General features: G+C 40.3%; 1 protein-coding gene across 3 annotated transcripts in view; it reads left to right on the top strand.

Annotated features, from left to right (window-relative positions):
• The window catches only part of LOC307167415 (protein NLRC3-like), a 52,075-nt gene extending 34,673 nt beyond the window's left edge, over positions 1-17,402 (top strand). For all 3 annotated transcript variants that reach the window (XM_079886503.1, XM_079886502.1, XM_079886501.1), the window contains exons 9-12: positions 1,163-1,336; positions 5,942-6,115; positions 8,612-8,785; positions 12,701-17,402. In XM_079886503.1, coding sequence (XP_079742629.1) covers positions 1,163-1,336; positions 5,942-6,115; positions 8,612-8,785; positions 12,701-12,722 — 544 coding nt within the window. In that variant the 3' untranslated portion in view covers positions 12,723-17,402. The remainder of the gene's footprint in view (positions 1-1,162; positions 1,337-5,941; positions 6,116-8,611; positions 8,786-12,700) is intronic.
• Positions 17,403-25,055: the final 7,653 nt, after the last annotated feature.

Here is a 25,055-nt window from a genome sequence, read left to right as displayed (position 1 = left end):
GGTCCGGGGCCCTCTGCGAAGGGCCTTCTGGTCCCTGTGTGACCGGAGCAGGAGCTTGGTTCGTATTGCATACTGTAAGTCAGACTTGTTCCAGGTGCATGTTGGACTCCGGCAGGGCTGCCCTTTGTCACCGGTTCTGTTCATAATTTTTTTGGACATAATTTATAGGCGCAGCCAGGGGCCGGAGGGTGTTTGGTTTGGGGACCACACGATTTCATCTCTGCTTTTTGCGGATGATGTTGTCATGTTGGCCTCATCAGACCAGGACCTTCAGCATGCACTGGGACGGTTTGCAGCCAAGTGTGAAGTGGCTGGGCTGAGAATGAGCACCTCCAAGTCCGAGGCCATGGTTCTCAGTCAGAAAAGTGTGGCTTGCCCGCTTCAGATTGGTGGAGAGCTCCTGCTTCAAGTGGAGGAGTTTAAGTATTTTGGGGTCTTGTTCACGAGTGAGGGAAGGATGGAATGGGAGACTGACATACAGATCGGTGCAGCTTCTGCAGTAATGCGGTCAGAGTTGCAATCTGAAGCTCTCGATTTACCAGACGATCTACGTTCCTACTTTCACCTATGGTCATGAGCGGTGGGTCAAAAGATCCCGGATACAGGCGGCCAAAAATGAGCTTTCTCCGCAGGGTGGCTGGGCGATCCCTTAGAGATAGGGTGAGGAGCTCGGTCACTCAGGAAGAGCTCAGAGTAGAGCCACTGCACCTCCACATCGAGAGGAGCCAGCTGAGGTGGTTCGGGCATCTGTTCCGGATGCCTCCTGGACACCTTCACGGGGAGGGATTATGTCTCCCGGCTGGCCTGGGAGCGCCTCGGTATTCCCTGGGGAGAGATGGAGGCAGTGTCTAGGAAGAGGGAAGTCTTGGCGTCTCTGCTTAGACTGCTGCCCCCGCGACCCAGCCCCGGATAAGCGGAAGAAGATGAATGGATATTTTAAAATCATAAATAAATAAAAAACCCATAGTTACATAGCAGTACTTTGTATAGAAATAATGAGTTTTATACTGTAAAAAAAGTATATTCAATCCCCTAATCCTAACTGATGTATTTTCACGTGAAATTTGTGTATATTTCATATTGACAGCATTATGTTATTTATTTTTTAAGTGTTACGTTTATCTGTGGATATAGGCTTAATGTGTGTCATTGTTCTCTACAGGTTGAGTGATTGTGGTGTCACAAATGAAGGTTGTGCCGCTCTGGCTTCAGCTCTGAGATCAAATCCCTCACACCTTAGAGAACTGCTTCTGTCTACGAATAAACTAGGAGACTCAGGAGTGAAGCTGTTCTCTGCTGTACTGGCGAATCCTCACTGTAAACTGGAGATACTGGGGTAAGATAATCTCTACCATAAAGACTCGGTGTGAATAAGGATTAATATGTAGATGGTTCATACAATATGTATTTGGTGTAAGCCCCATCCGGTGGTTCAGCGACAGATTCCTGCTTGAACTGTCAGAGGCAGCATCAAAGCAGTGGTGAGGAGTCTCCCTGAAGAGAAACATTTACATGTTCATATATTATTATTCCCCAAATGAAAGTAAAACTAACAGTTAAATAAACTGGACAAACTACAAACCGGACAACAGATGCAGGTTACAGTGAAGAGGTTTTTTTAAAAGCACAAATATTTGGTGTAAATCAATTTGCCTTATAATGCTTGTGCAAACAGACTCTTGTAAAATCGTGAGCATTGCCTCAAAATACATATCTGCAGCTGAAAAGAGGAAAGTGGTGTGTGTTTCACCTGACCCAGGACTGTCACCTGTTATGACTGACTCAGGGCCATAACAATAGCTAGGAGACCATGCCACGAGCAAACTGTGCAAAACATAAGTTTTTGTATCTAACACAAATTTAAACAACAGAACCAACAATGGGGTGTGAATGTCTGTGTCAGTTGTGTAGGGCAGGTGCATGGATGTGTTGTGTGTATGTGGATACAAGTGTTAAGTGTAAAAATAAAAGACATAAACTTAGATAAACGTAAATGTGCATCTATGTGAAGTCCTGGCGCCCCCAGCGAGCCATGGACCCTGACAGGCCAACAGAGCAGTGTTCGAGCCTTTAGCCACCAGACCAGAGCAGGAAGAGATCAATGCAGCAAAGGAGCTCCTATTTAAACACCAGCTTCCCAGGTGCCAGCAATTAGGCCTGAAAAAGAGGAGGAGGGGCAGGAGAGAGACCAGAAACAGACCAAGGGCCGTAACATACCATATCAGATTTATCACTACATGATTATCATGGCCAAAATAACACAAGACAACAATATATCTATGGAAATATCTATGGAAATCTTTAAATAATAATAATAATAATGCTATCAGTCAAATTCATCTTTACTTTGTTTATTTTGTGTTATTTTTGAAAAAAAAAATAGAATCACACCATCACATACAAAAGGAACAATTCCAATTAATGGCGACCAGTTTAAGATAATAGTAACACTTCACTACAAGTATATGTTACTGGCCTCAGACCTAGGGGAATCTGGGCAGGTACAAAGCCACAGGCTGGACAGCACTGTGGGTTGGAAAGAAGTGGAGATACAGAAATTATGTCTTTCTCAAGCGCTGGATGTTTATTTCTTCTTTTGAGTTAAATATCTCAATAATACTATGAGATCATAAACCGTAACTTTAGCCATTACATGCACCATATAATTTAGAAATGGTCTATAACTATACTGAATACAATAAACAAAACAATATGTAAATATCAGATGAAATACAAACCCATTACATAACCCATTAATAACTTATTGTGAAACAATTGCTATAGCATATTCAAGTATGTAGACATAAGCTACATGGCTATCTTCTGTGCTTCTATATACATTACAATACAAACAACCTTTTCATAGATCAAATGCCAAGAATACTATATTAAGATTTAAACTGTTCACGTGACTGTGTGATAATCATTCACCAACACAACGCATCGGTCTGTCGTTTGCGTGTGTGTCTACAGGCACGCGCGCATTAACTGAAGGCGGCGTAGCTTCGATAGAACATTGACAGGCTCTGACTAACAAAATGTATACTGAACAGAGCACCGGCAATACAAAAAAAATGATACAAAGTACAGAGAGACTTAATAGACATTACATCTTACACTTTAAACATACCGATGTTCACTTGACACAACTGTTTACAGTCCGTACAAGAAGACGAGAGAACAGAACCTTCACTGATGGTGACAGGCTAACTTCAACTAGCTCGCTAGCTTAAGCTGCTAGCCAATACATACAGCATAATAACCTTGTAAGGACTAGCCATTGGCCCAATGACGGAGTCCAACGGCCTGGCGAAGGGATATGCGTGTATGTCTTTTCAGCGCTCCAGTGAAGTTCACTTAATTTATTGGAATTTAGTTTTAGTATTATTTTAGCTCTATGCGTAATCTGACTCCAATTTCAAATGATAATTAAATTTAGATTGTATTTCCTATTAGAAACTAGTCATAAATATTGATTGTAAATTAATTTAGATCTTTGATTATTCTGAGTATCCCATACTTTCAGTTATTAATTCATTAAGGGACCTGATGCCGCACAGAGTCACACGCCCCGGGTTTACGTGGATCTCACGGACACAGCCTCGCCAGTCTGATCTTGGTCAGAGGGTGCAGGGTTTGCTAATACCTCTTAAGTCGGTTGCCTACTGCTCACGCATACAAAAAAGTGTAGCTTATTTAGCCATTTCCATACAACTTGCCAAGTCAGTGATAGACAGAAATCAAAAGGTCTTCAGATGACGTGCCTACTGCTCCGTTCATATGCTCCTTTAGTTTTACCTATCCTGGACACAGAGCTGCGGTAGCACCAGCCTCCTCTTAGTCTATTAAAATAATGATTTCGGAAAACTTCAGAATAAATCAAGATGTAACATTTATTTGTCAGGTAAAATTGTATCATGCCATGATTAAAAGCCAATTCAGAAATAATAAATACTTGACATAATTTACTCAAAGATGACTCTAAAAGTAAGCAATGTTTTCCTGACAAAGACACACAGTGGTGTGTCAGGGCTTTCCAACAGGAAAACACTGAATCATCACTGTATGTGGGGTTCCTGGTAAAGAGTCCCAAAGATTGCTCTGTCCCCTCGCCTTAAATAACCAGACCAGAACAAAAGAGGTTATACAAATGTTGTTTAGAGTTGTTTGGGCCAATCCATGTACCCCAAGGGGGTAGCACCTGGTTTCTTGAGATATCTTAAAGAGATATCACCCAGAGAGGAGAAACAGGATTCTCCTAAATTCTCAATCTTTCTCATTAAACCAATGACTGCAATGAAATTAAGACCATTTTACCAATCACACTGAGACACTTAAAATGATACCAAACATGAAAAGGAAAAAACAACATTCACAAGATACACCATATGTGATATATAGACATTCTTAATGAACTTTCAGTGACTTGAGGAGGGAGAAGAGGAGGGAGAGGGGGATGCAGAGATAAGGAAGAAGGACAGTTTGGACAGGCGATGTCCTGTGCTCTGTCTTTGCTATCTGCTGTCCAGGGTGCATTTTATGGCTTTATTGCAGGGTGCGTTTTGTTTTAGCAGGAAAATGAGTTCTTACAACCTTTCTACATGGAACATGACAACATCAGGGTTCCAGACTGCGGCCAAAATGGTCAACCATTTCTTTTCGCATATGCAACCATTTTTTGAGAATGTGCGAGTTCAAATTTTATGTGGTCGCATTTGTGCGAGTGCAACAGAACGCCGTTGTATCAGCAGCTGCTGCAGTCCATAACTTATGTTCAAAATGAACAAGTACATCATGAATTCATTTTTATTCTTTTATTCATTCTTATCCTGAATCACTATGGTACGCCTATAATAAGTGTTTATATTCTGACTATTTTATCCTGGGGTCGGCTCGGCTGCGGAGTTGCCCAGTGCCTGCGTGACTCGCCATAGACATTAACGGAGAGAAGTAGCTCCGGCTACAATGTTCTTCCGCAAGACACTTGCAGTTTATTTATTAACGAACGTACACATCGGGCACATTGCACACTGATGGTGAAACGCGCCAATTAGGAATTCAGGAATTACAAGCCAACGAGCCAGCATACAGCCTCAGACACAACTGATAGAGCACAGGTGCGGACAGGGTGGAACCAAGTGAGCAAAGGAATATAACAAATGCATATTATGTTTCTGTTTGATTATACAAAAATTAGGGCTGTCAAAATGAACACGTTAACGCATGTATTTCATTTTTTTCAGTTAAATGTGTTAAATATTTTTAACGCATTTAACTGAAAAAAATGAAACGCATGCGTTAACGTGTTCATTAATTAATTAATACAGCATCAGATTTTTTATTTCATCCATTGGCTGGTCTATAGTATTTTGTCACGCTATAATTCATTCAAGTACTAATAAACAGATAAAGAACTTAAGTCTGTACTGGCGGCACACTGTCTGTAAATCTCCTCCCTGTGAAGTAAATCTTCCACACGTCTACTTGAAGGGATATTATGTCACTCATAGATAATGACACATTTCATCCTCTGTTGGAACAAAAGCAAGGACAAAAATAAAGCAATTTAATTTGAATCAATATCGATTCTGGAATAAGAAAAATCTATTTTGGAAATTTAAAAATCTTTTAAAAAAAATCACGATAGGTAGGTGACAAATACAAATACAGTGTTTACAAATACATTAAACATACACACACACCTTCAAACATACACACACACATGTTGGGTTTCCATGTTTTAGTGGTACTTTCCATAGAAATAATGATTTTTATAGTGTACAAACTATACTCTGTCCCCTAATTCTAACTGATGTATTTTAACAAAGTGAACTAATGAGTATTTGTATATATTTCATATTGACAGCATTATGTTATTTATTTTTTAAATGTTATGTTTATCTTTGGATATAGGCTTAATGTGTGTCATTGTTGTCTACAGGTTGTGGGATTGTGGTTTCACAGATGAAGGTTGTGCTGCTCTGGCTTCAGCTTTGAGATCAAACCCCTCACACCTGAGAGAACTGAAACTGCATGATAATAATCTAGGAGACTCAGGAGTGAAGCGGTTTTCTGCTGTACTGGAGAATCCTCACTGTAAACTGGAGAAACTGTGGTAAGATCATCTCTACCATAAAGACTCGGAGTGAATAAGGATTAATATGTAGATAGTGCATACAATATAACTTTGGCGTAAGCCCCATCCGGTGGTTCAGCGACAGATTCCTGCTTGAACTGCCAGATCCTGCCGACGGTAGAAGGCAGCGATGAGGAGACTCCCTGAAGAGGAACATTTACATCTTCATATGTTATTATCCACTAAAAGAAAGTAAAACTAACAGATACAAAAAAACAGACAAACTACAAACCAGACAACAGTTGCAGGATACAGTGAAGAGGGTTTTTAAAAGCACAAAGGTTTGGTCTAAATCAACTTGCCTTGTAATGCTTGTGCAAACAGACCCTTGCAAAAGCGTGAGCATTTCCTCAAAATGTGTGTGTGCAGCTGAAAAGAGTGTGTGTTTCACCTGAACCAGGACTGTCACCATATCAAATTTATCACTACATGATTATTAGGTGTCAACCGATTATCGGCCTGTTAATAGACAGAGGAATTGGAAGAAGATTGTGTGGGTGTTTGAATAGAGATCACAGTATTTTAAAGATTAATCATGCAGCTCTACTGTGTTATCTCTCTCTCAGCATATGAGTAGCATAAGGGCTTTTCAGTGCATTCAGTTTCACGTTGCTTTCCACTTGAAAGAGATATTACAACACTCATAGATAACGACACTTTCAAAACAAAAGTGGCAACCTTCTGTCAACCTCGTCTATAAGTAAGGACAAAAATAAAGCAATTTAATTTGAATCAGTATCGATTGTGGAATAATAAAAATCTATTTTAAAATCGTAAATAAAATAAAAACACCATAGTTAGGTGAATTAGTTTTTTTTTCTCCCAGCCCTAACATACACACACACACGTTCCTTAAAATGTTTACAAACACATTAAGCGCGCACACACAGACGTTAGGTTTCCCTGTTTTATGGGGACTTTCTATAGAAATAATGATTTTTATACTGTACAAACTGTATATTCTATCCCCTAATCATAACTGATGTATTTTAACAATGTGAACTGAGTATTTTATATATTACATATTGACAGCATTATGTTTTTATTTTATTTTTTAAGTGTTATGTTTATCTTTGGATCAGTGTTAATTTCATTAACCTTTTTTCCCTGACTAAGACAAGACGATGAGAGACGAAACCCATTAAACAATAACTGTGACTATATCAACACATGCAATATTGTTGACGAAAAAAGACAAGACTAAAATGTGTTTACATTTTCTTTAAACTTGACCAAAACCACTTGTATGTGTCAAATAAAGGAGACGACAACACATTGACTGTTTTTACGAGCGTTCAGGCATACGGTTGCCAGATTTTAATAATTTGAACCCCCAGTCAGAGCTGTCTGTTAAAAGAACACGTTTTCTACTCGGCCTTTTCAATAGTATCTGGCAACGATGCACGAGCACACTCTCTATCTACACTGCTGAAGAAGTGCGGATGATCTGAAAACACAGACAAGTAAGCTGGAGTTCAGCGATCTTCATTTGAGATTTTCTACTTAAATTAAAGTGTCATTCAGTCGGTCTGTGTTCTGCCACGAGCTGCTTGCGCTATCTGTGCGACTAAATCTGTGATCAAAATGCAGGCTGATATCCAGTTTTTAATGTTGATCATATTATACGAGCAAGAATGCAATGTTTCCTGAATATCCACACAATTTCAAATGTGACACTGATTTTTATACAACAGTTCAGCACACAGAAGGGTAACATTAAGTGATGTACTACATTTAAAACAGTATTGTCATAGGCTTATTGCTCTATTTTGCAACGAAAGCCATAGCAGAACTGCAGCACAAAGCGGTGATTCGTGATTGAATATGTGGCTTTGAACGAATCGTGAGATTCAATGACCTGTTCATAAATACAGCCACTTGCTTCATTACTGAATGAATGAATCCATCACTCACTCATAAAGACAGTGACTTACCGCCACCTACTGGCGATATTAATTTAATATTTAAAAGTATCACTTTGTTATTACCATCATTACATATTTATTGAACATTGTTTAATTTAAATCATTATTTATTTTATAAAGGTACTTATATAGGTACAAACTGAACTGGAAAAATCGATTAAAGGGGGCAAATATTGTCCCTTAATAGAAAAAGGTGTGACTGCAGTCTAAGTGGAAGAGAGTGGGTACGGCACTCTAAAAAACACTGAACCAATGAAATAAGGATAAGGGGTATGTAGAATTTAAAATTAGAAAATTATAAATGACATTTTTTTGTCTAAAGATTACATATAAATAGCAACCAAAATTTATGTCGGTAACTGCAGTTTGACTAAAAGTAATGACTAAAAGTTGACAAAAAATGCAATGACTTTTCATCAACTAAAACTATGAAAGACAAAATTACTAAAATGTGACTAAGACCAATAAGCATTTTCATCTGAAGATGAAGACTAAGACTAAATCAAAAATGGCTGCCAAAATGAACACTCTGTAACACTCTTCTCTACAGGTTGAGTGATTGTGGTGTCACAGATGAAGGTTGTGCTGCTCTGGCTTCAGCTCTGAGATCAAACCCCTCACACCTGAGAGAACTGAATCTGATTAAGAATAAACTAGGAGACTCAGGAGTGAAGCTACTGAAGGATCTGAAGGATGATCCACATTATAAACTGGAGACACTGTTGTAAGAATAGTTAACAATTTTCATTATATTTTCATTTAAATTTCAAATGGCTGATTTATTCACTAGAAATAAAAGTAAATGTCCAAGTTCAGTAGCACCATGTGTTTGTGTAAATATTTTGTCTGAGATCATCAGATATTATGTCTTAAATTCAGCTTCAGTGGGTCTCTGAACTTTAAACTTTAATTTTATTAGTTTAATTCTGCTTATTGTGTTGTGTCTGATTGTGAAAATATTCAGCTTTCCCCCTTTAACTGTCTCTATGTGTGTGATAATCTGAGATTTTGGTTTGTTAGTTAATAACTGCTATTAAATTCGTAGTGTAATGATCATTTATGCTGGTTCTTTATCAGCTGTCCATTGTGTGAAAGTGACCTTTCATGTCCTTTTAATTGTGTAAAATTCAGATAGAAGCTATATTATTGTCATAGTACAGAGAGACAGGTAAATATGAAACAGATGTTTTATTGAACAGAGGCACGGAGTGGAACAGCAGATGAAACTGGTGAGTATGCAGTGGAGAATCAGAACAGGATGATGAGCTTAGCTGGAAGATTATACTGATGTCTGTTGGCAGATGGCAGCATACGACACACTGATGACTGGAGACAGAAGACAGGCGATTGGAGATTCGAAGAGGAAATTCAGATAAGTGATCCTCTGGTGAGTATAGGAGTCGGTACGTCAGGCAAGGATGAGACCAGACAACGAAGTGGAGAAGTGCCTCTTTATAGTGTATAAAGATGTGCAGTTGCTAAGTGTAATTAGGTGATGGCTGATGGTGTGCAGGTGGGGAACATGAGGGATGCTGGGAAGTGAAGTGCGGTTGAGGTGACAGGGCTGGTGACCGTGACAGTATGCCCCCTCCTGGAAGGCCTCGCGCCATAATGAACAAGATGAAGGTGGTGGTTTGGGAGGAGGAGCAGGCGGAGGGCTGGCAACAGGAGTGGGCGAAGGGCTAGAGAATGCAGGCAGATTACCAGGAGAAGAGCTTGACAGAGGGGTGATAAGTTCAGAAGGAAGGGTGATGACCCATGGTGGAACCGATGGAGGGAGGAGCCAAGGAGGCTGAAGGGCAGGAGGTTTTAGGATGATGATGGACAGAGGTGGAACCAATGGTGGAGGATGACAGGGAGGAGATGGAAGTTCCACGGGCCATGGTGGAGCAGAGGGTTCATAGGGACACAGAAAGGCGCGGTGGAGACCAGGGCCGGAGTGGGGCCACTTTTCAGCCCGGGAGTTTCAGGCCCAAGACCGGCCCACTTTTTCCATGGTGGAATTCCAAATTAGCACTTTTTCTAAATTGGATAAATGAAGCAACAGTTCAGCTCTTACTATTGTGTAGTTTGTATTAATAACAAATAATGTAAAGGTTAAATAATAATTCACTTAGACTTTATAAGCAATTGCGACTTTATTTCACACAATTCTGACTTTATATTTCGCAATTCTGACTTTATAACGCGACTTTATATCACAATTCTGACTCTATATCTTGCAGTTCTGACTTTATAAGCAAGCAACTTTATTTCACACAATTCTGACTTTATATCTCGCAATTCTGACTTTATAACACACAATTGCGACTTTATATCACACAATTCTGACTATATATCTTGCAGTTCTGACTTTATAAGCAATTGCGACTTTATTTCACGCAGTTCTGACTTTATATCTTACAATTCTGACTTTATAAGAAGCAATTGCGACTTAATTTCACACAATTCTGACTTTATATCTCTCATTCTGACTTTATAACACGCAATTCTGACTTTATATCTCGCAATTCTGACTTTATAACACGCAATTGCGACTTTATTTCACGCAATTTTGACTTTATATCTCACAATTCTGAGAAACAAAGTCAGAATTGCGAGATGTAAACTCGCAATTGTGGGTTAAAAAGTCGCAATTATCTTTTAAAATGTTTTATTCTGTGGCGGAAACAAAGCTTCCATACCTCCTGGCCCCTTCCTCCCATCCATCCTCCCTGACATGTACCGTTACGGTAGGGCCGGCCCAGCTATCGGTAGGCGCCGGCGGTGCCGCGGTAGCCTACCTGAGAAAACGTTTTGGAAAAGACGGACTATGGACCCAACCAACTCTATAGGAGGGGAGGGGAGAACTCCCTCACATGGTACAACCCATGCAGAGGCTGCGCACTGCGGTGTCAGAATGCGAAAAGTCTGTAGTCTATGTAACTAATGTGACATTGAAATGTGAAAAAAAAAAAAAAAACATTTCCTCGACCGGCCCAAAAGTGAAGCGGCCCACCGGGAATTCTCCCGATTCTCCCGATTACCCACTCCGGGCCTGGTGGAGACAGAGGGACTGAGGACCAAGGAGGAGCTGGAGGGAGTGAGGAGCCCAACAGAGCCGGGGGAACAAAGGGATGAGGCGAAGCCAGAGGAGTGCAGTTCAGAGGTGATGGAAAGTGGATGAGTTACCAAGGCGGATTCGGGGGGACGAGGGAGCCTGGTGGAACAGATGGGCCACGGTGGAGATGAAGGAGGTAGAAGCCAAGGGTGAGCTAGTGGACTGATGGGCCGATGTTGAATCTTGGACGCAGTGGCTGGAGTCAGATCCAGGGCATCCACAGTCCATGATGGTGCTGAGGACTGGAAGCCCCTCAGCGAGCCCACCATTCCACTAGCATGTAGAGGGTGAGTGATGGGGCTGACAGGAGGCAGAGGAGATGAGGATGGCGGCGGGTGAGGGAGGTTGGGAACAGACTCGAGTCTTGGCGTGGCGGCGACCATCCTGGCAGAGGGCTCAGTCGGTGAGGCGGCAGCCATCTTGGTTGAGGGCTCAAGCGGCGAGGCAGTGACCATCTTGGCTGAGGGCTCAAGCGGTGAGGCACCGGCCATCTTGGCCGGAGACAAGGGCTCAGGTGTTGCAGTGGCCATCTTGGCCAGAGACGAGGGCTCAGGCGTGCCGTGAACAGTCTCTGGTTGGACAGGCCTGATATGAAGAGGCTTAGTCTGGGCAGGCCTGTTGTGAGGAAGCTCTAGAGGGGTGGTCTCGGGTGGGACGAGACCCCGGACGGGCGGTGACGGATGGTGACTGTGGTTGAGTGGTGGTGGTGTCTTCATCTGCTCTGGCAACAATGAACAAGGACCCAACTATCCAGAGTACAAAGTTGATGTAACTTTCAAGCATCCATACGAGGTCTCCTCGCAGCATCACAAAGCGGATCTTATCAGCCAGCCTGCACCAAAATCCCTCCATAAGGGTGAGGTCACTGCAAGTGGCTCGATGAATGAAGGTGACGAACTCCATGACATACTCCTCCAGACTTCTGCCATTTTGGAAAATAAAAACTGTTGTAGTCTCCATGGGGCTCTGCATGTGGTCTGGTCTTCTGTCACGGTACAGAGAAAGGCAGACAGGTAAATATGAAACAGATGTTTTATTGAACAGAGGCACGGTGTGGAACAGATGAAACTGGTGAGTATGCAGTGGAGAATCAGAACAGGATGATGAACTTAGCTGGAAGATAATACTGATGTCTGTTGGCAGATGGTGGGACAGGATACAACAAACTGATGATTTGAGACAGAAGACAGGCGATCGGCGATTTGAAGAGAAAGTTCAGGTAAGTGATCTCCTGGTGAGTATAGGAATCTGTACATCAGGTAAGGACAAGACCAGACAATGAAGTGGAGAAGTGCCTCTTTATAGTGTGTGTAGATGATGTGCAGGTGCTGAGTGTAATTAGGTGATGGCTGATGGTGTGCAGGTGGGGAACAGGAGGGATGCTGGGAAGTTAAGTGCAGTTGAGGTGACAGGGCTGGTGACCGTGACAATCATTATGTTTGAGAATGAATTAATATAGCTTATCTAGTTAGTTTTCTTATGAAAAAATGTGACAGACGTAATATCTTATACTGCAAATGTGACTGTGTTTTATTTTAGGTATCAGAAAACAGTCTTCTGAGGATCATCTGATGGTGAATAAGGATCTACTACAGAGACTCACAGTCAACAGAATCAACAGAGACTGAAGATACAGTGACTTCACTGTTATAAATTAAGTTATTTCACAGCAGCAAATTACAGTTTCTCATTCATTTATTAACCAGTTTATTTGTATAAACACATAGTATAAGCTCAAAAAGGTTAGAGTTTTGTTACAGAGTAAATATAGAGCCTGAATGTGTTTGTGTTGAACTAGCAGAGGGAGACAAAGACTAATGAAAGATTCATTTTTAATAATTATGAGGAGGAAAAAACAGTTCCAGCTCACTTTTGGAAAACAATCAATGGAAGCTTGAGTGTATACATCATGTTTTTAATGATAGTTGTATTACATTTGTATTAATGTATTAAAGGGATTAAAAGAGTTGAAAGTTATGTAAAAAGATGGGTAAATTAAGAAAAAGTGAATAAGAGAGGAAGAACGAGTGCTTTAGAAGAGAAAGTGTTTCGTCCAATCATTGATCGTGCTGCATTGATTGACACTCCAACGAGCCAATGGTACAAGCGACACTACCGCTGTCAGAGACATTGAGAGAGAGCGAGCGAGCGAGCAAGTCAGACGAAGCATATGCACACTGAGTGATTTCCAGATCCTCCGCATCAAAAAATAGATATTGAGAAAAAGAAACTTGAATGCAATCAAAAGATTACATTTTTGAGTGAATTTAGAAGAGCTGATGTCGAAGTGAGAAGACGACGAGGCAGAGAATCGAGAATAAAGGCCGATGTTGATACACGGAGCACCAAAGCACCGCAAATTATCTACTTTTTGAATAAGATGCGAAATTCTTGCCTTGGTGAGTTGTTTTTTTTATATTGACTTGACATTTTACAAGAGAACTGTTGAAGACTCAGCGGTAAATCAGTAATGTGATATTCGTGTTCATATAGGCCGCTTATGCATGGTGTGTGAGCTCGTGCTAATTTGCACGTTGGGCTAAAGCTAATCACATGTGAAGATGCAAACGAGTCAATGAAGAGTAACAATGTTGTGTATAAGTGTCAAGATATTGAGTTACAGTTTTTCTCGATTGCTTAAACACTATAACCAGGCTTTTGAACTAAAATTTCAAAACCATAATGCCATTTATCAAAAAGCACACCCATTTCACTACACTATAAACACTATTCCCTGTTTTGACACACGAGTCAGATTTGTTGAACTGTCACTGCAAAACTCTACACACAAATCCCTTCATTTCTCATTGCCTAGACCATGTTGTCATTTAGAAAGCACTAGCATTCAACATTGTTCACTCAAGTCAGCACAGCTTCAGCTCAGTTAGCACACAATTACCCAAGTGGAAACACTAAGAGTCTAAATTGAACAGACAATCAGATCCTTCAAAAGATATATAAAAGGGCCCAAATCAGTTTATTGAGTTTTGGAACAATGGATCCAGAAAGACATGAAGGAAGAGATGGAGGAAGGATAAGGAGGAGGAGGAGGAGGAGGAGGAGGAAGGGCAAGAAGACAAGCAGTCTCAGATGAAATTCAAGCCACTCTAGTTGCCCATGTCTTAGTCAATGGTATGACTATAGCCGCTTTCCGACCGGAGGAACCTTTTCACAGTTTCTAGAACTATTGGCTAAAGTACCCGGATGTCGGCGTGTTCGCACCGCAGGAACTAGGAACGATTTTAGTTCTAGGAACTCCATTTGTAGGAACTAATTTAGGTCCTACTTCAGAGTAGGGTCTAAACCAGCACTATAGGAACTATCCGTGACGTTTAGTGTACGCTCACGCTGATTGACCGAACGCACGCGGAACACCAGCACCCGCCATTTTTAAAACAGCTATATGTAAACACACAGATTATAGCCTATATATTTACTCCATAAACTAACTATACAAACATGGAAAACAGTGATAGATGGGTCTCTAAACCTTTATGCTGAAGAGAAAATCCAACGCAACTTTGAGGGGACCAAGCCAAACATGATTGTTTATCTGCCCAGCTAGCAACACTGGACATCAACCACACGGCATAGGCTAATAACCTTTTTCATATACTGTCTACTTTCTATAACAGTTCTATCTAATAAGATATTAAACAGTACTGTTAGACAGATCGCTAACTAATAAACACAGAGAATGCGAGCATTGTTTGCTCTGGCGTTCTCAGCGCCTCCAAAATAAAGGTCCGTCGGACCGTCGCGCCGTCAAAATAAAAGTCACCGTGCTTGCGTCACTCCCTTACCCCTCCTACCAGTTCCTATGGCCACTTGACCAGTGCGAACGCAAACAGCAAAACCGAGTTTGGGGGAGAGTAGTTCTTAGAACTGTTTAGAAGTGGACAGTTCCTAGAACTAAGTTCCTAGAACTACTTGGTCGGAAAGCGGCTTATGAGGGAGGCTGGGCTACGAGTAAGGCCAAATTTTAGTCGCTTTACTATCGCCTCGAGAACCTTCATGGAGGTGTGGTGACAAACAAAATTCTATCACTGAATAAGAGACAAACATTTCCAATAGTCTTTGATGAGGTGTATTTTCTTGCAAGAAAAGGCCAGCAGTCGTACAGTCACACAGAGTGTTTATATAGTGTGACAGTGAAGGGAGGGCATCCTTTCTCCTTTATAGTCTTGACTCCCAGAATGTTATCTTTCTAGGCCAATGATGGTATTTCAACCATATGTGGAACATTCTTAGACGTGTCCATCATATTGTCTTCTTGAGTGTAGGCCCTCCTGTCACGTCCCAACACTCTTTACCATTCCAGTACAATTCCATATTAGAATAAGGTTTGTGTGTGCTCTTTTACTGTGATATGATGGTCACACACATCTTACTGTAAGTAAATTAAAAAAAATTAGAGGAGAGAGTAAAAAATATATATATATATTTGTGTGTGTGTGTGTGTGTGTGTGTGTGTGTGTGTGTTGTACTGTGTAGTATGAATAAAAATGTGCAATGTATCCATTGGTTGTGTCTTTTGTGTTCATCATGTGAAAAGGTTTGTGATGGGAGGAACCACAAGCAACATAACTTACCAGTTTTGGAAATGTTGTTTTGAATTTATTGACTATGTTGTAGTGTGTGTGATTTTGAGGGCTTGTGTGTCCTGTCTGAGGGCAAAGTTTGGTTTTTCAGCAAGAGTGAATGGTTTTGAGTGTAGAGCTTCATTTTGACCTGAAAATAGGATGTTTGGAGAATTGGGTGAGACGTTATGGATTTGTGTTTACAGTTTTGAGAATACGAGGCATAGTTTCAAGAAATGTGTTTAAGCAATCGAGAAAAACTGTAATATGTTGTTTGAAGTGTATACATGATATTTGTTGATAAAAGTGTTTGAATGGAAGATGAATTATTGTTCTGCCTTGTGTTTTGCAAGGCTGGGTTTTTTTTTTTTTCCTTCTGTGTGTTTCTTCTGAGAAATTGTGATCACCATCCTGGACACGTGAGACGCATATGAGCGTATGTAAAAGGCGAGCCACCCAAGGAGACAATTTGATTGTTGAACTTTGATCTTGAGTTCATCGAAACTGGTATGAGAAATCTTTTCCTTTTTGTTTTTGGACAAACAGGACTGAGACTTTGTTTTTGCATATTTTTCCTTGAGCTTTGAACGGAGAGACATTGATTCTGAACTGAACGATTCTAAAGAGTCAACAAATCTTTTGATCTGAGTAATTTGATTCTGAACTGACATTAACTGAATCAATTCAGTGAATCTTGAATATTTGATTCATTTGGCTGAAAAGACTGTTACATTTTGAAGGGAAAGAGTGATTTGAATTGAGTTGTAATATTTTGTTTTGAAAACATTGTTTATTGTTTCCTTCAATTTTATTGGGTTATAAACAAACTGAGTCTGTTGAGTTTTCCAATAAGTTTTATTTTATTATTTCATTTTTGTACAAAGTATATGACGATTGTTTTCAATTGAGTTGATTTGTTTGAGTTGATGAGTCCAGAGTCCAACGATTATAAGCATTGTCCTACATTGTATGTTGTTAAATGACAGTATTGAGATTTACATACTCCAGACAAATTGCAATTAAGAAATTCTGCAATGAATGCAAGATTCTAACCAGTAAACCAAACTCTTGGTTTTCACCTACCTGCTGTGTTGCTTCCCTCTCTCCAGTAGCCGCTCCTTACCTTCTGATCAGTTGGCCCATATGGAACCCTATACAAGTGTGACACATCAGACCTGACACGTGTTACACGCTACAGTTCCTTTTGCTTGTTTGTTTGACTTCTAGTTTAACATTTTGAATAGGCTTACACTGAATTCTAGTTTTAGTTTCTTTGATCCTACATATTTATTTAATTTGTTAAAGCTGATTTCAGATGTATGATTTAAAACATGCTAATGTGTTTGTATTACATTAATTGTTTCTATTTTGTTTATGGTTTTATTAGTGGTGGGCAGATCGAGGCTTCGTGAAACAATGAAACAGTTGAAGCAAATGTGCCATATTGTGTCGAGGCTTCGAAACAATCCGACACCTGTGTCAATGGTGACACCTAGTGGTCACTTGCAGGTGTTGATCTGAAACAACCTTGACAACGAGCCATTAAAAAAATTGTTTTTTTTATTGTATTTTTCTAATATGTAAAGCTTGTAACCTGTAGGCTCCTCACTGTGCATAATGTTATTTTGGTCATGAAAAATGAATATTAATAAGAGAAATCAAGCCACAATGTCTCACTTTTTTATAGATTTTTATTCAAAAATATTAATTTCTCTGCTTTGGAAGGACTTGAAAAAATCCTCTCACAAGGGACACTTGTTGCTGGCATGCAAATATATTTTTTAGCAAGGACATTTCTAACATGCTCTCTCTTTCCAGTAAGTTAGGGGATTATGAGTTCTGGACAAAAACGCATCGTTGAGGTATTTATTCACTTCCACTGTGGCATCAGCAGTAGCATTGTGTATCATCTGGGTTTCACGGATACAATAATCAAAAAGTTCCCATGAACTGTCCTGTGTTTCTACTGGTGTTGATGTTGATGATTATGATGATGATGGGCCTGATGTTGACATGTGTGGCTCTGAATGAAAATGAAAACAGCAATTAGTAACAGATCCTAAACTGACGGCATATTTGAAGTATAAATTACATGAATCAGATTACATAACATAACATAGACTGACATAGCAGGCCTAGGTACCATCTATCTATCTATCTATTAATCTATATATGTATCTATCTATCTATTAATCTATCTATGTATATATATATATGTGTCTATCTATTAATATATCTGTCTATATATATTTTATATCTGTGCATCTATTAATGTGTCACTATATGTATACTCTGTCTCTAGCCTATCAGTCAGTGTAAATTTAAATGTAAAGCTAAATTTAACTAAACAAGTCGCACTATAAATGTCACTATATCACCAAAAATCCGCTATCTATAAATCAAACTCCTCTCACAAAAACCCACGAGGTCAAGATGCGTTGACTTCACTTTTATACAGATGTGTGATTGTGTGGTCTGTTCCCGACCCTGTCAATCAAACGCTGATTCAGCGGATCAAGCCACCTGTCGAAACACTTGTGAAACACTACGAAGCTTCATTTAGCCGTAGTCACGTGACATGGGTGTTTTGAATCACGCCTTGGATCAGTGTTTCGAAACATCTGCGTTTCGGGATCTCGAAAAGCTTCGGAACGTCAGTTTCGCGTCAGTCATCCCTATTTATTAGAAACCAACAATTACCACAGGGTTGGCTGGCCAATAGAGGGCGCTAGGGAGAATGGAGGCAGGTCTGTGGAGCAGCTTAGCCAATTGCTGTTTTAAGAAATTAATGTTTGACATAAACTGTAGCTAATCAGCGAGCTCAAATCTAGTCGGCTATGGGCGATTATTTTATCACCACAAGCGCCCACTACTAAAGTCAGGACGAGTCGTAGGGCGCCATTTTTACTGTATGACAATGGGGAACGAAATTACTCCCACAAGACCCAACCCTAACTCGGTAAAGTCTCTCCTCCAAGATCCATTTGAGAAGAGAACTTTGCCAAATAAACTCCTTGTGAAAGAGCTGGGCCCAGATCAACCTGACATATCTATCAGACAGCAGGCTAGTGATAAAGGGAAGCAGTGTGTGCGAGGCTTTTCTCGTAGCTGGTAACGTTACACTAGAAAGGCCTGGCTAGCTAGATGTGGTCATGCAAATGACTTATTTTGCTTTCCGTGCTTACTTTTTAAAACAATGGGGACAGATCCAGCATGGACAGTAACCGGAGTGAGTGATATGAAGCACCTGTCTGAGAAAGTAATGAAACACGAGAACACCAAGGTACACATGGATAATTCCGTTAAGATAGCTATACTGGGAAGAGTTAGCATCACTACGCAGCTTGTCGAAGGCCACAGGGTTGCGGTGAGGAAACACAACGCGTAGGTGGATAAAAACCGGCACATCTTATCCAAAATAATCGACTGTGTGAAGTTTTGTGGGGCTTTTGAGCTGGTCTTGCGTGGGCCTGACCAGACTGACACCTTGAACAATCCCGGCATTTTCAGGGGACTGGTGGACTTTGTTGCCTCACTCGACAGTGTGCTGGAGGAGCACCTTAACACAGCCACCGTTTTTAAAGGTATGTCAAAGACCAAACAAAACGAGCTGTTAGACTGCATGCTGTCAGTGCTGAAGAACATTCTGGAGGAAGTGAAGCGCGCAGATTTCATGGCCATACAAGCTGATGAGACGACTGACATTTCCACCCACTGCCAGCTGGTGCTTGTGCTACGTTACATCGACGGCAACAACAACATCCAAGAGCGTTTTTTCGAGTTCATTACGATCCAGAATGCCACCGCATACATCATCGATACAGTGCTTCTCAGAGAGGCTAAGCATCATACTCCCTGATGGACAAAAAGCCAAACATATTGGCCAAGCTTATGACAGAGCTAATGTAATGAGGGGAGCCACCGGCGGAGTGCAGCGCAAGGTAATCGATGTCCATGAAAATGCTCACTACGTCCACAGTTATGCGCAACAGCTGAATCTCATCATGCAGCAGGCAATGTCACATATACCCAAAATCAGCACTTTTTTCCCAATCTTGCAGGATTTTCTGCTTTCTTCTCCAGGTCACCCAAGTGAACCGCCATGCTTGACCAAGTGGTTGCCCATAGACTTCCCAGAGCCTCTACAACATGCTGGAACTTCCACAGTCGCTCTGTGAACACAGGTAACGAGCAAAGGGATGACCTCCGAAAGTGATTTCAGACCACCAGAGACAATGGAAACTTTGATCCCCTAACTGTCAGAGAGGCTGGGGGCTTTGTGGGGATGCTTGAAGACGAGGCTATCTGTTTTTTTTTCTGCCACTGTTCCACAAGATCATGCCCCATGTGGACATGCTGTTCAACCAGCTGCAGAAAAAGAACATCCACCCTGTCTTCATTAAAGCACTTGTCCAGAGGTTCGCAGACAGCATGCAAACGATCAGGTAAATAACTATAGCCTATGTACTGTTGGCTGATAAAGATTTTGTTGTCAGAAAGTGATTTGTTTATTTCCAGCTGTGTCTAAATGTGCCTAGTCATCCAAGTGGATGATTATCATAGAGCCCATTACAATTATATATATTTTTTAGTATTTTAAAAGCAAAGAGACCATTAGATTTGGATAACAATGCAGGTAAAATAGTTATCAAACACAATTTCTAACAACAGGCTTATTCAGGTGTCCACCAGGTCAATTTCTTGAAGAGGCCTAGTTATTATTAAAAATTCACTTTATTGTCATTTAGACTATAGGTAATTTACACAGGAAAAATGCACATCAGAATGCATCCAGCTCATAAATATAATAGATAAAAGATAATAGATATCAAATTTAAATATGTACCTCACTGTTCACTAGCTGCTAGACATAGTCCTTATGTGTGTATATGAGTCAGTGGATGTGCACATGTGGGAGTTAAGAAATCTGATGACAAGTTAGCAGCTTAAACTTTATTTTTGGAGCAGGGCCTCTATTCCCTCTCTGTGTGGGGACGGTATATCGGACCAGAGGATACTGGGACCAGGAGAACAACTGAGGCTGGCTACAGAGGGAACTGTGTGAGACGTAACTGTCAGTGTTTCCTTTACACATATTTTTTATGCCTGTGGTGGTATGTAGCCACGTAATAAAAAAATAAAAAACCTGAAGAATGGCATATTTGAATTGCCACATCTGACTGGTCGATTGATGGAGCAGGTGGTCTGCAATTTATATTTGCATCCATGTTCTTGTTAGCTCAGTAGATTCAAGGTTTATGGCAAAATAATAGCAGTTTTAATTGTAAAGAAATTCAGTGCGTAAGGAATCCTCACATGTGACAGAAAATATGTGGTTTATATATTGAAATTAAACCTTGTTTTTTAATGAAAACCAATAGGGAGTTAGTGAGGAGAAGTAAACATACTGTAAAGTGCAATTATGAATAATGGTGTTAAAACCTTTAGTAATAGAGAACTTTAGAGAACGATGAGTTCAAGGCTTGTAGTGGTGAAGTTTCTCATGGAGAACAACCTTCAGAGCACTTTTACAGAGACTGTCAGTCTTCTCAAGATCCTCATCACTGTAATATTCAAGTTTGAATAAAGACTTGTAATTCCATATATGTTTTTTGGAGTTCCTTAATATATGCTCTAGGGGGCAGTGGGTGAAGAGAGTGGTATGTGAAGCTGTGGGTTTGGGGGTTCAAGGAAGAATAAAAAGGGAGACCCGCATGTGTAAAACTGATCTGAGACTCTGGTCATTTTTTCTAAATAATACAATCACCACACCCATGACAACAGCTGAGTCCGAGAGGTGTTTCTCTACTTTAAAAAGGATTCAAGTTCACCTATTTTACCAAGCCATCAGACGAAACAGCCTGAGATAAAAAGGCATCAGACATAAATTAATCTTTTAATCTGGCTGTTTCATCCGATCCATAATTGAATGAGACTTGACACCTGATGCTGTTTTTCCTGAGAACTGAAGCTTTTCAGTCTGAGGCATGACACCTTATCCTCATATGAGTGAGGTCTGAGGATATCCTAGAATGTTCACTGTAGTTCCAGTAAAGGTGCAGCAGTCGCTACTCTCTGCAGCTGATCTCAGGTCAGATCAGTTCTGTGTTAAGAACTTTGGGTTCACTGACCCACAAACAGGCTCCACCCACTCTGACCACACCTCTCACACACTCCTTTTACAAACAAACATGCTTCCTATAGTTGCTGAGATTGAACAGTACTTTGCCAACTGTTTGGCCCTTGTTTTGGAATCCCCCCAATGCAAAGTCCTCGGATCGCCAGCCTGTGTACATGACCTAGACTACCAAACACCAGCACAATAAGCCAGCATTTGTACCCAAGATTCTCAATGATCGATATCAATGACTGATATTTTAGAATCTTAGAACAGAGTCCTCCATTAACAAGTCAAATGCACATGACACCTTAAATAGTGTAACTTTTTTTCCATTCTGAGAGATGTTAACGATATCGGGTGTATTAGCAATTCCTAAAAAAGTGTTTGCAGGTAAATTAAACCATTCAGACTGTTCAAACCAGCACAACGCAGCAAAATGTATTTGTATAGCACATTTAAACACAACCACAGTTGACCAAAGTGCTTAACAATGTCAAGATGCACACAAATAAACAAATACACAAAGAACACACACAGTAGAGAATGTCACAATAACAAAACTCCACTGGAAAGGAAAGCTAAGGAACACAGGAGGGTCTTAAGCAACGACTTAAACATGTCATCAGTCCGAGCTGTTCTTATATGAGCCGGTAGACTCTTCCAGAGATTAGGACCAGTACTGAGAAGGCTCGCTCACCTTTATGTGTCAACCTGGATCTCCTACTCTGCATAATACAAAATAATATAATGCATCATGCATTAATAAAGCACTTTGATTTTGCAGTGTATATTCCTGAGTATTTGACGCAAATTCAATGAAGTTTAACATACTTTAGTGTCAAGCTCAGAAACCACATCTATGTTAACATGGGTTTAATTGGATGAACAGACTTGTCAGTGCACAAAAAAATTCTTCTCAACATTACTGTATCATATTGTGTGTGTTAGTGTGTTGTCATGTGTTTTAATCACAAAAAAACAACAGATGTAGATTAAGTTAAAGTAGCAATAGGCTGAAGGAAAAATGAATTGCAAAGTAATTTACAAGACTTTCACATGACATTGAGCACACCTGTGTGGCTCAATCATGGAGGTGCGTCATGTTTTAGTGGCGTGATAAAAAGCCTGTCTAAAGCCTTATTCGCACGGGATAAGTATTGCCTGGTGACCTCTAGTCATTTGTTATAATTGCGGAGGTTGTCTGTGATCTTAATCCCGTGCGAATCGGCCATGTCTGTAATTTGTAAAGTAAAAATTCCACCTCAAATGACATACCATATTTCGCCGAACACCGAGGTCCTGTTATAATATTAGTTGATTAATATGAATGATTTGGCAGGGGCGTTTATAATATTTTCAAGGTTTTTGTTTCCTGTGCGCTTTTTTATCCATCTTTCGCGAAGAATGGAGGCTGCATTGGAGTGTTTTGATAGTATTTTGGGTGCTGGGTCATATCGCTATACACCATATGATACAAAAGCTGAAAACCATCAGAAGAGCAAAAACACAAAGAATGAGATGGAGATGGATGACATGTATAGCAGCATGTGGTGAGGAACATTCTTCTGTTTATGATATATCATACAGCTAGACCTGTAATAACGACAAGACATTTCCAAGCAATTTCCTACTGACTAATTTCCTTCCAGGAGATAAGTCAGTAATTTCGAATAAAATCACAGGCTTCGCATTCGCACGGGATATTACAGGCATGCAAAGGCATTCGCACGGGATATTACAGGCATGCAAAGGCATTCGCACGGGATATTACAGGCATTCACAGGAATTTTGCACGGGATGTTACCTTATCCCGTGTGAATGTGCCACACGAAATTCAGATGTGGGTGGGTAATTTCTAAATCACACAAGGTCCCCAGATAATACTAATCCAGTGCGAATAGGGCTTTACTCCTGGGGATCTCACTCAATCTTACCCTGTATTTTACAGGGTATGATTTTTAATATTTTACATATACTCTGTATGTTTTGATTTGAAAACATGAATACGAATTTTTCCGCAGGATTCATGTGATTTTCAGTGACTGATGCTGTTCTGTGATTTATTTTCTCTCTCCAGTCAGAGTAGGTATATAATGAGCATCAGGTGTTATTGCACTTCAGCTTTTTGCTTCGGAGCCAAGCACTTCGATGCTCTCTACAAACTCTCAGGAGATTGTGAAAACTTCAACCAGCCTCTCCACCCTGGTGCGGGTGTGACAGCACAGCAACGAGAGCGGTCTTTTCTTCTCTCTTTTTTTTGTTTTTTGACTTGAGCAAAACAAAAAAGCTGTTGTCACAGCTGGTAAGGTGCGCAGTGAGAGCGCACAACCGCCGTTTTCACAGTTGGTAAGACCAGCGAGAGAGAAACAGCGCACAGACAGGTGCAGATTCCTGTCTGTGTTCGCAGTGACCGTTCCCCTGCGTGCTTCAGCAACAGTGAGAGCAGTCCCTAAAAGAGCTTACACAGATAGAGCGCATCTTTTAAAGATGACGTTCTATCTGTGTGTTTCTGGATGCAGTCGTTACCTGGGATCGCGGGATGGTCACGATCGCTGCCTCGTGTGTCTGGGCATTGAACGCGCTGAGGCACCTTTCGTGGATGAGTGATGTACCCATTGTGGGAAGATGACCATCTCGGAGCTGCGGTTGAGACTCTCGTTCCTGCAAAGGTTGCATGCACACTCCAAGAGAGCAGTGTTGTTTTTGGCAGCCTTTTTAGTTTTAGTCTTAGTCTTAGTCTTTTGGACGAAAATGCTTTTTAGTTTTAGTCACATTTTAGTCACTTATAAACTTGATAGTTTTAGTCAAGTTTTAGTCGACGAAAACGCAAAAAGGTTTTAGTCAAGTTTTAGTCAATTTTAGTAAAATAAAAAAAGTAGTCTTTAACAAATTAATTTAGGTTAAAAAGTATTGGAAATGGGCTTAGGTTTGACAGGTTGTAGCAAGTGTTGCAATTCATAATTTTTTTTTTTTAAATAACCCCTGAAATGATGACTTCTGGTGAATATTGTGGAAACTAATTGATACATTTAGATAAATATATTTCATACCTTATAGCATATTATAATACAATGTATTAGGCCTATATATTTATAGAATAGCAAAGTAGGCCTAATCAATATACAAGACTAAACCACATAGATGTGAAATATAAAGGCTATCATGATCATTTTGCCAACAATGAACCATGGAT

This window comes from Squalius cephalus, assembly GCF_949319135.1.
Source record: "Squalius cephalus genome assembly, chromosome: 11".
In the NCBI taxonomy this organism is placed as follows: Eukaryota; Metazoa; Chordata; class Actinopteri; order Cypriniformes; family Leuciscidae; genus Squalius; species Squalius cephalus.
The sequence above is the reverse complement of the archived record's forward strand: the minus strand, read 5'-3'. Positions and strand labels throughout refer to the sequence as shown.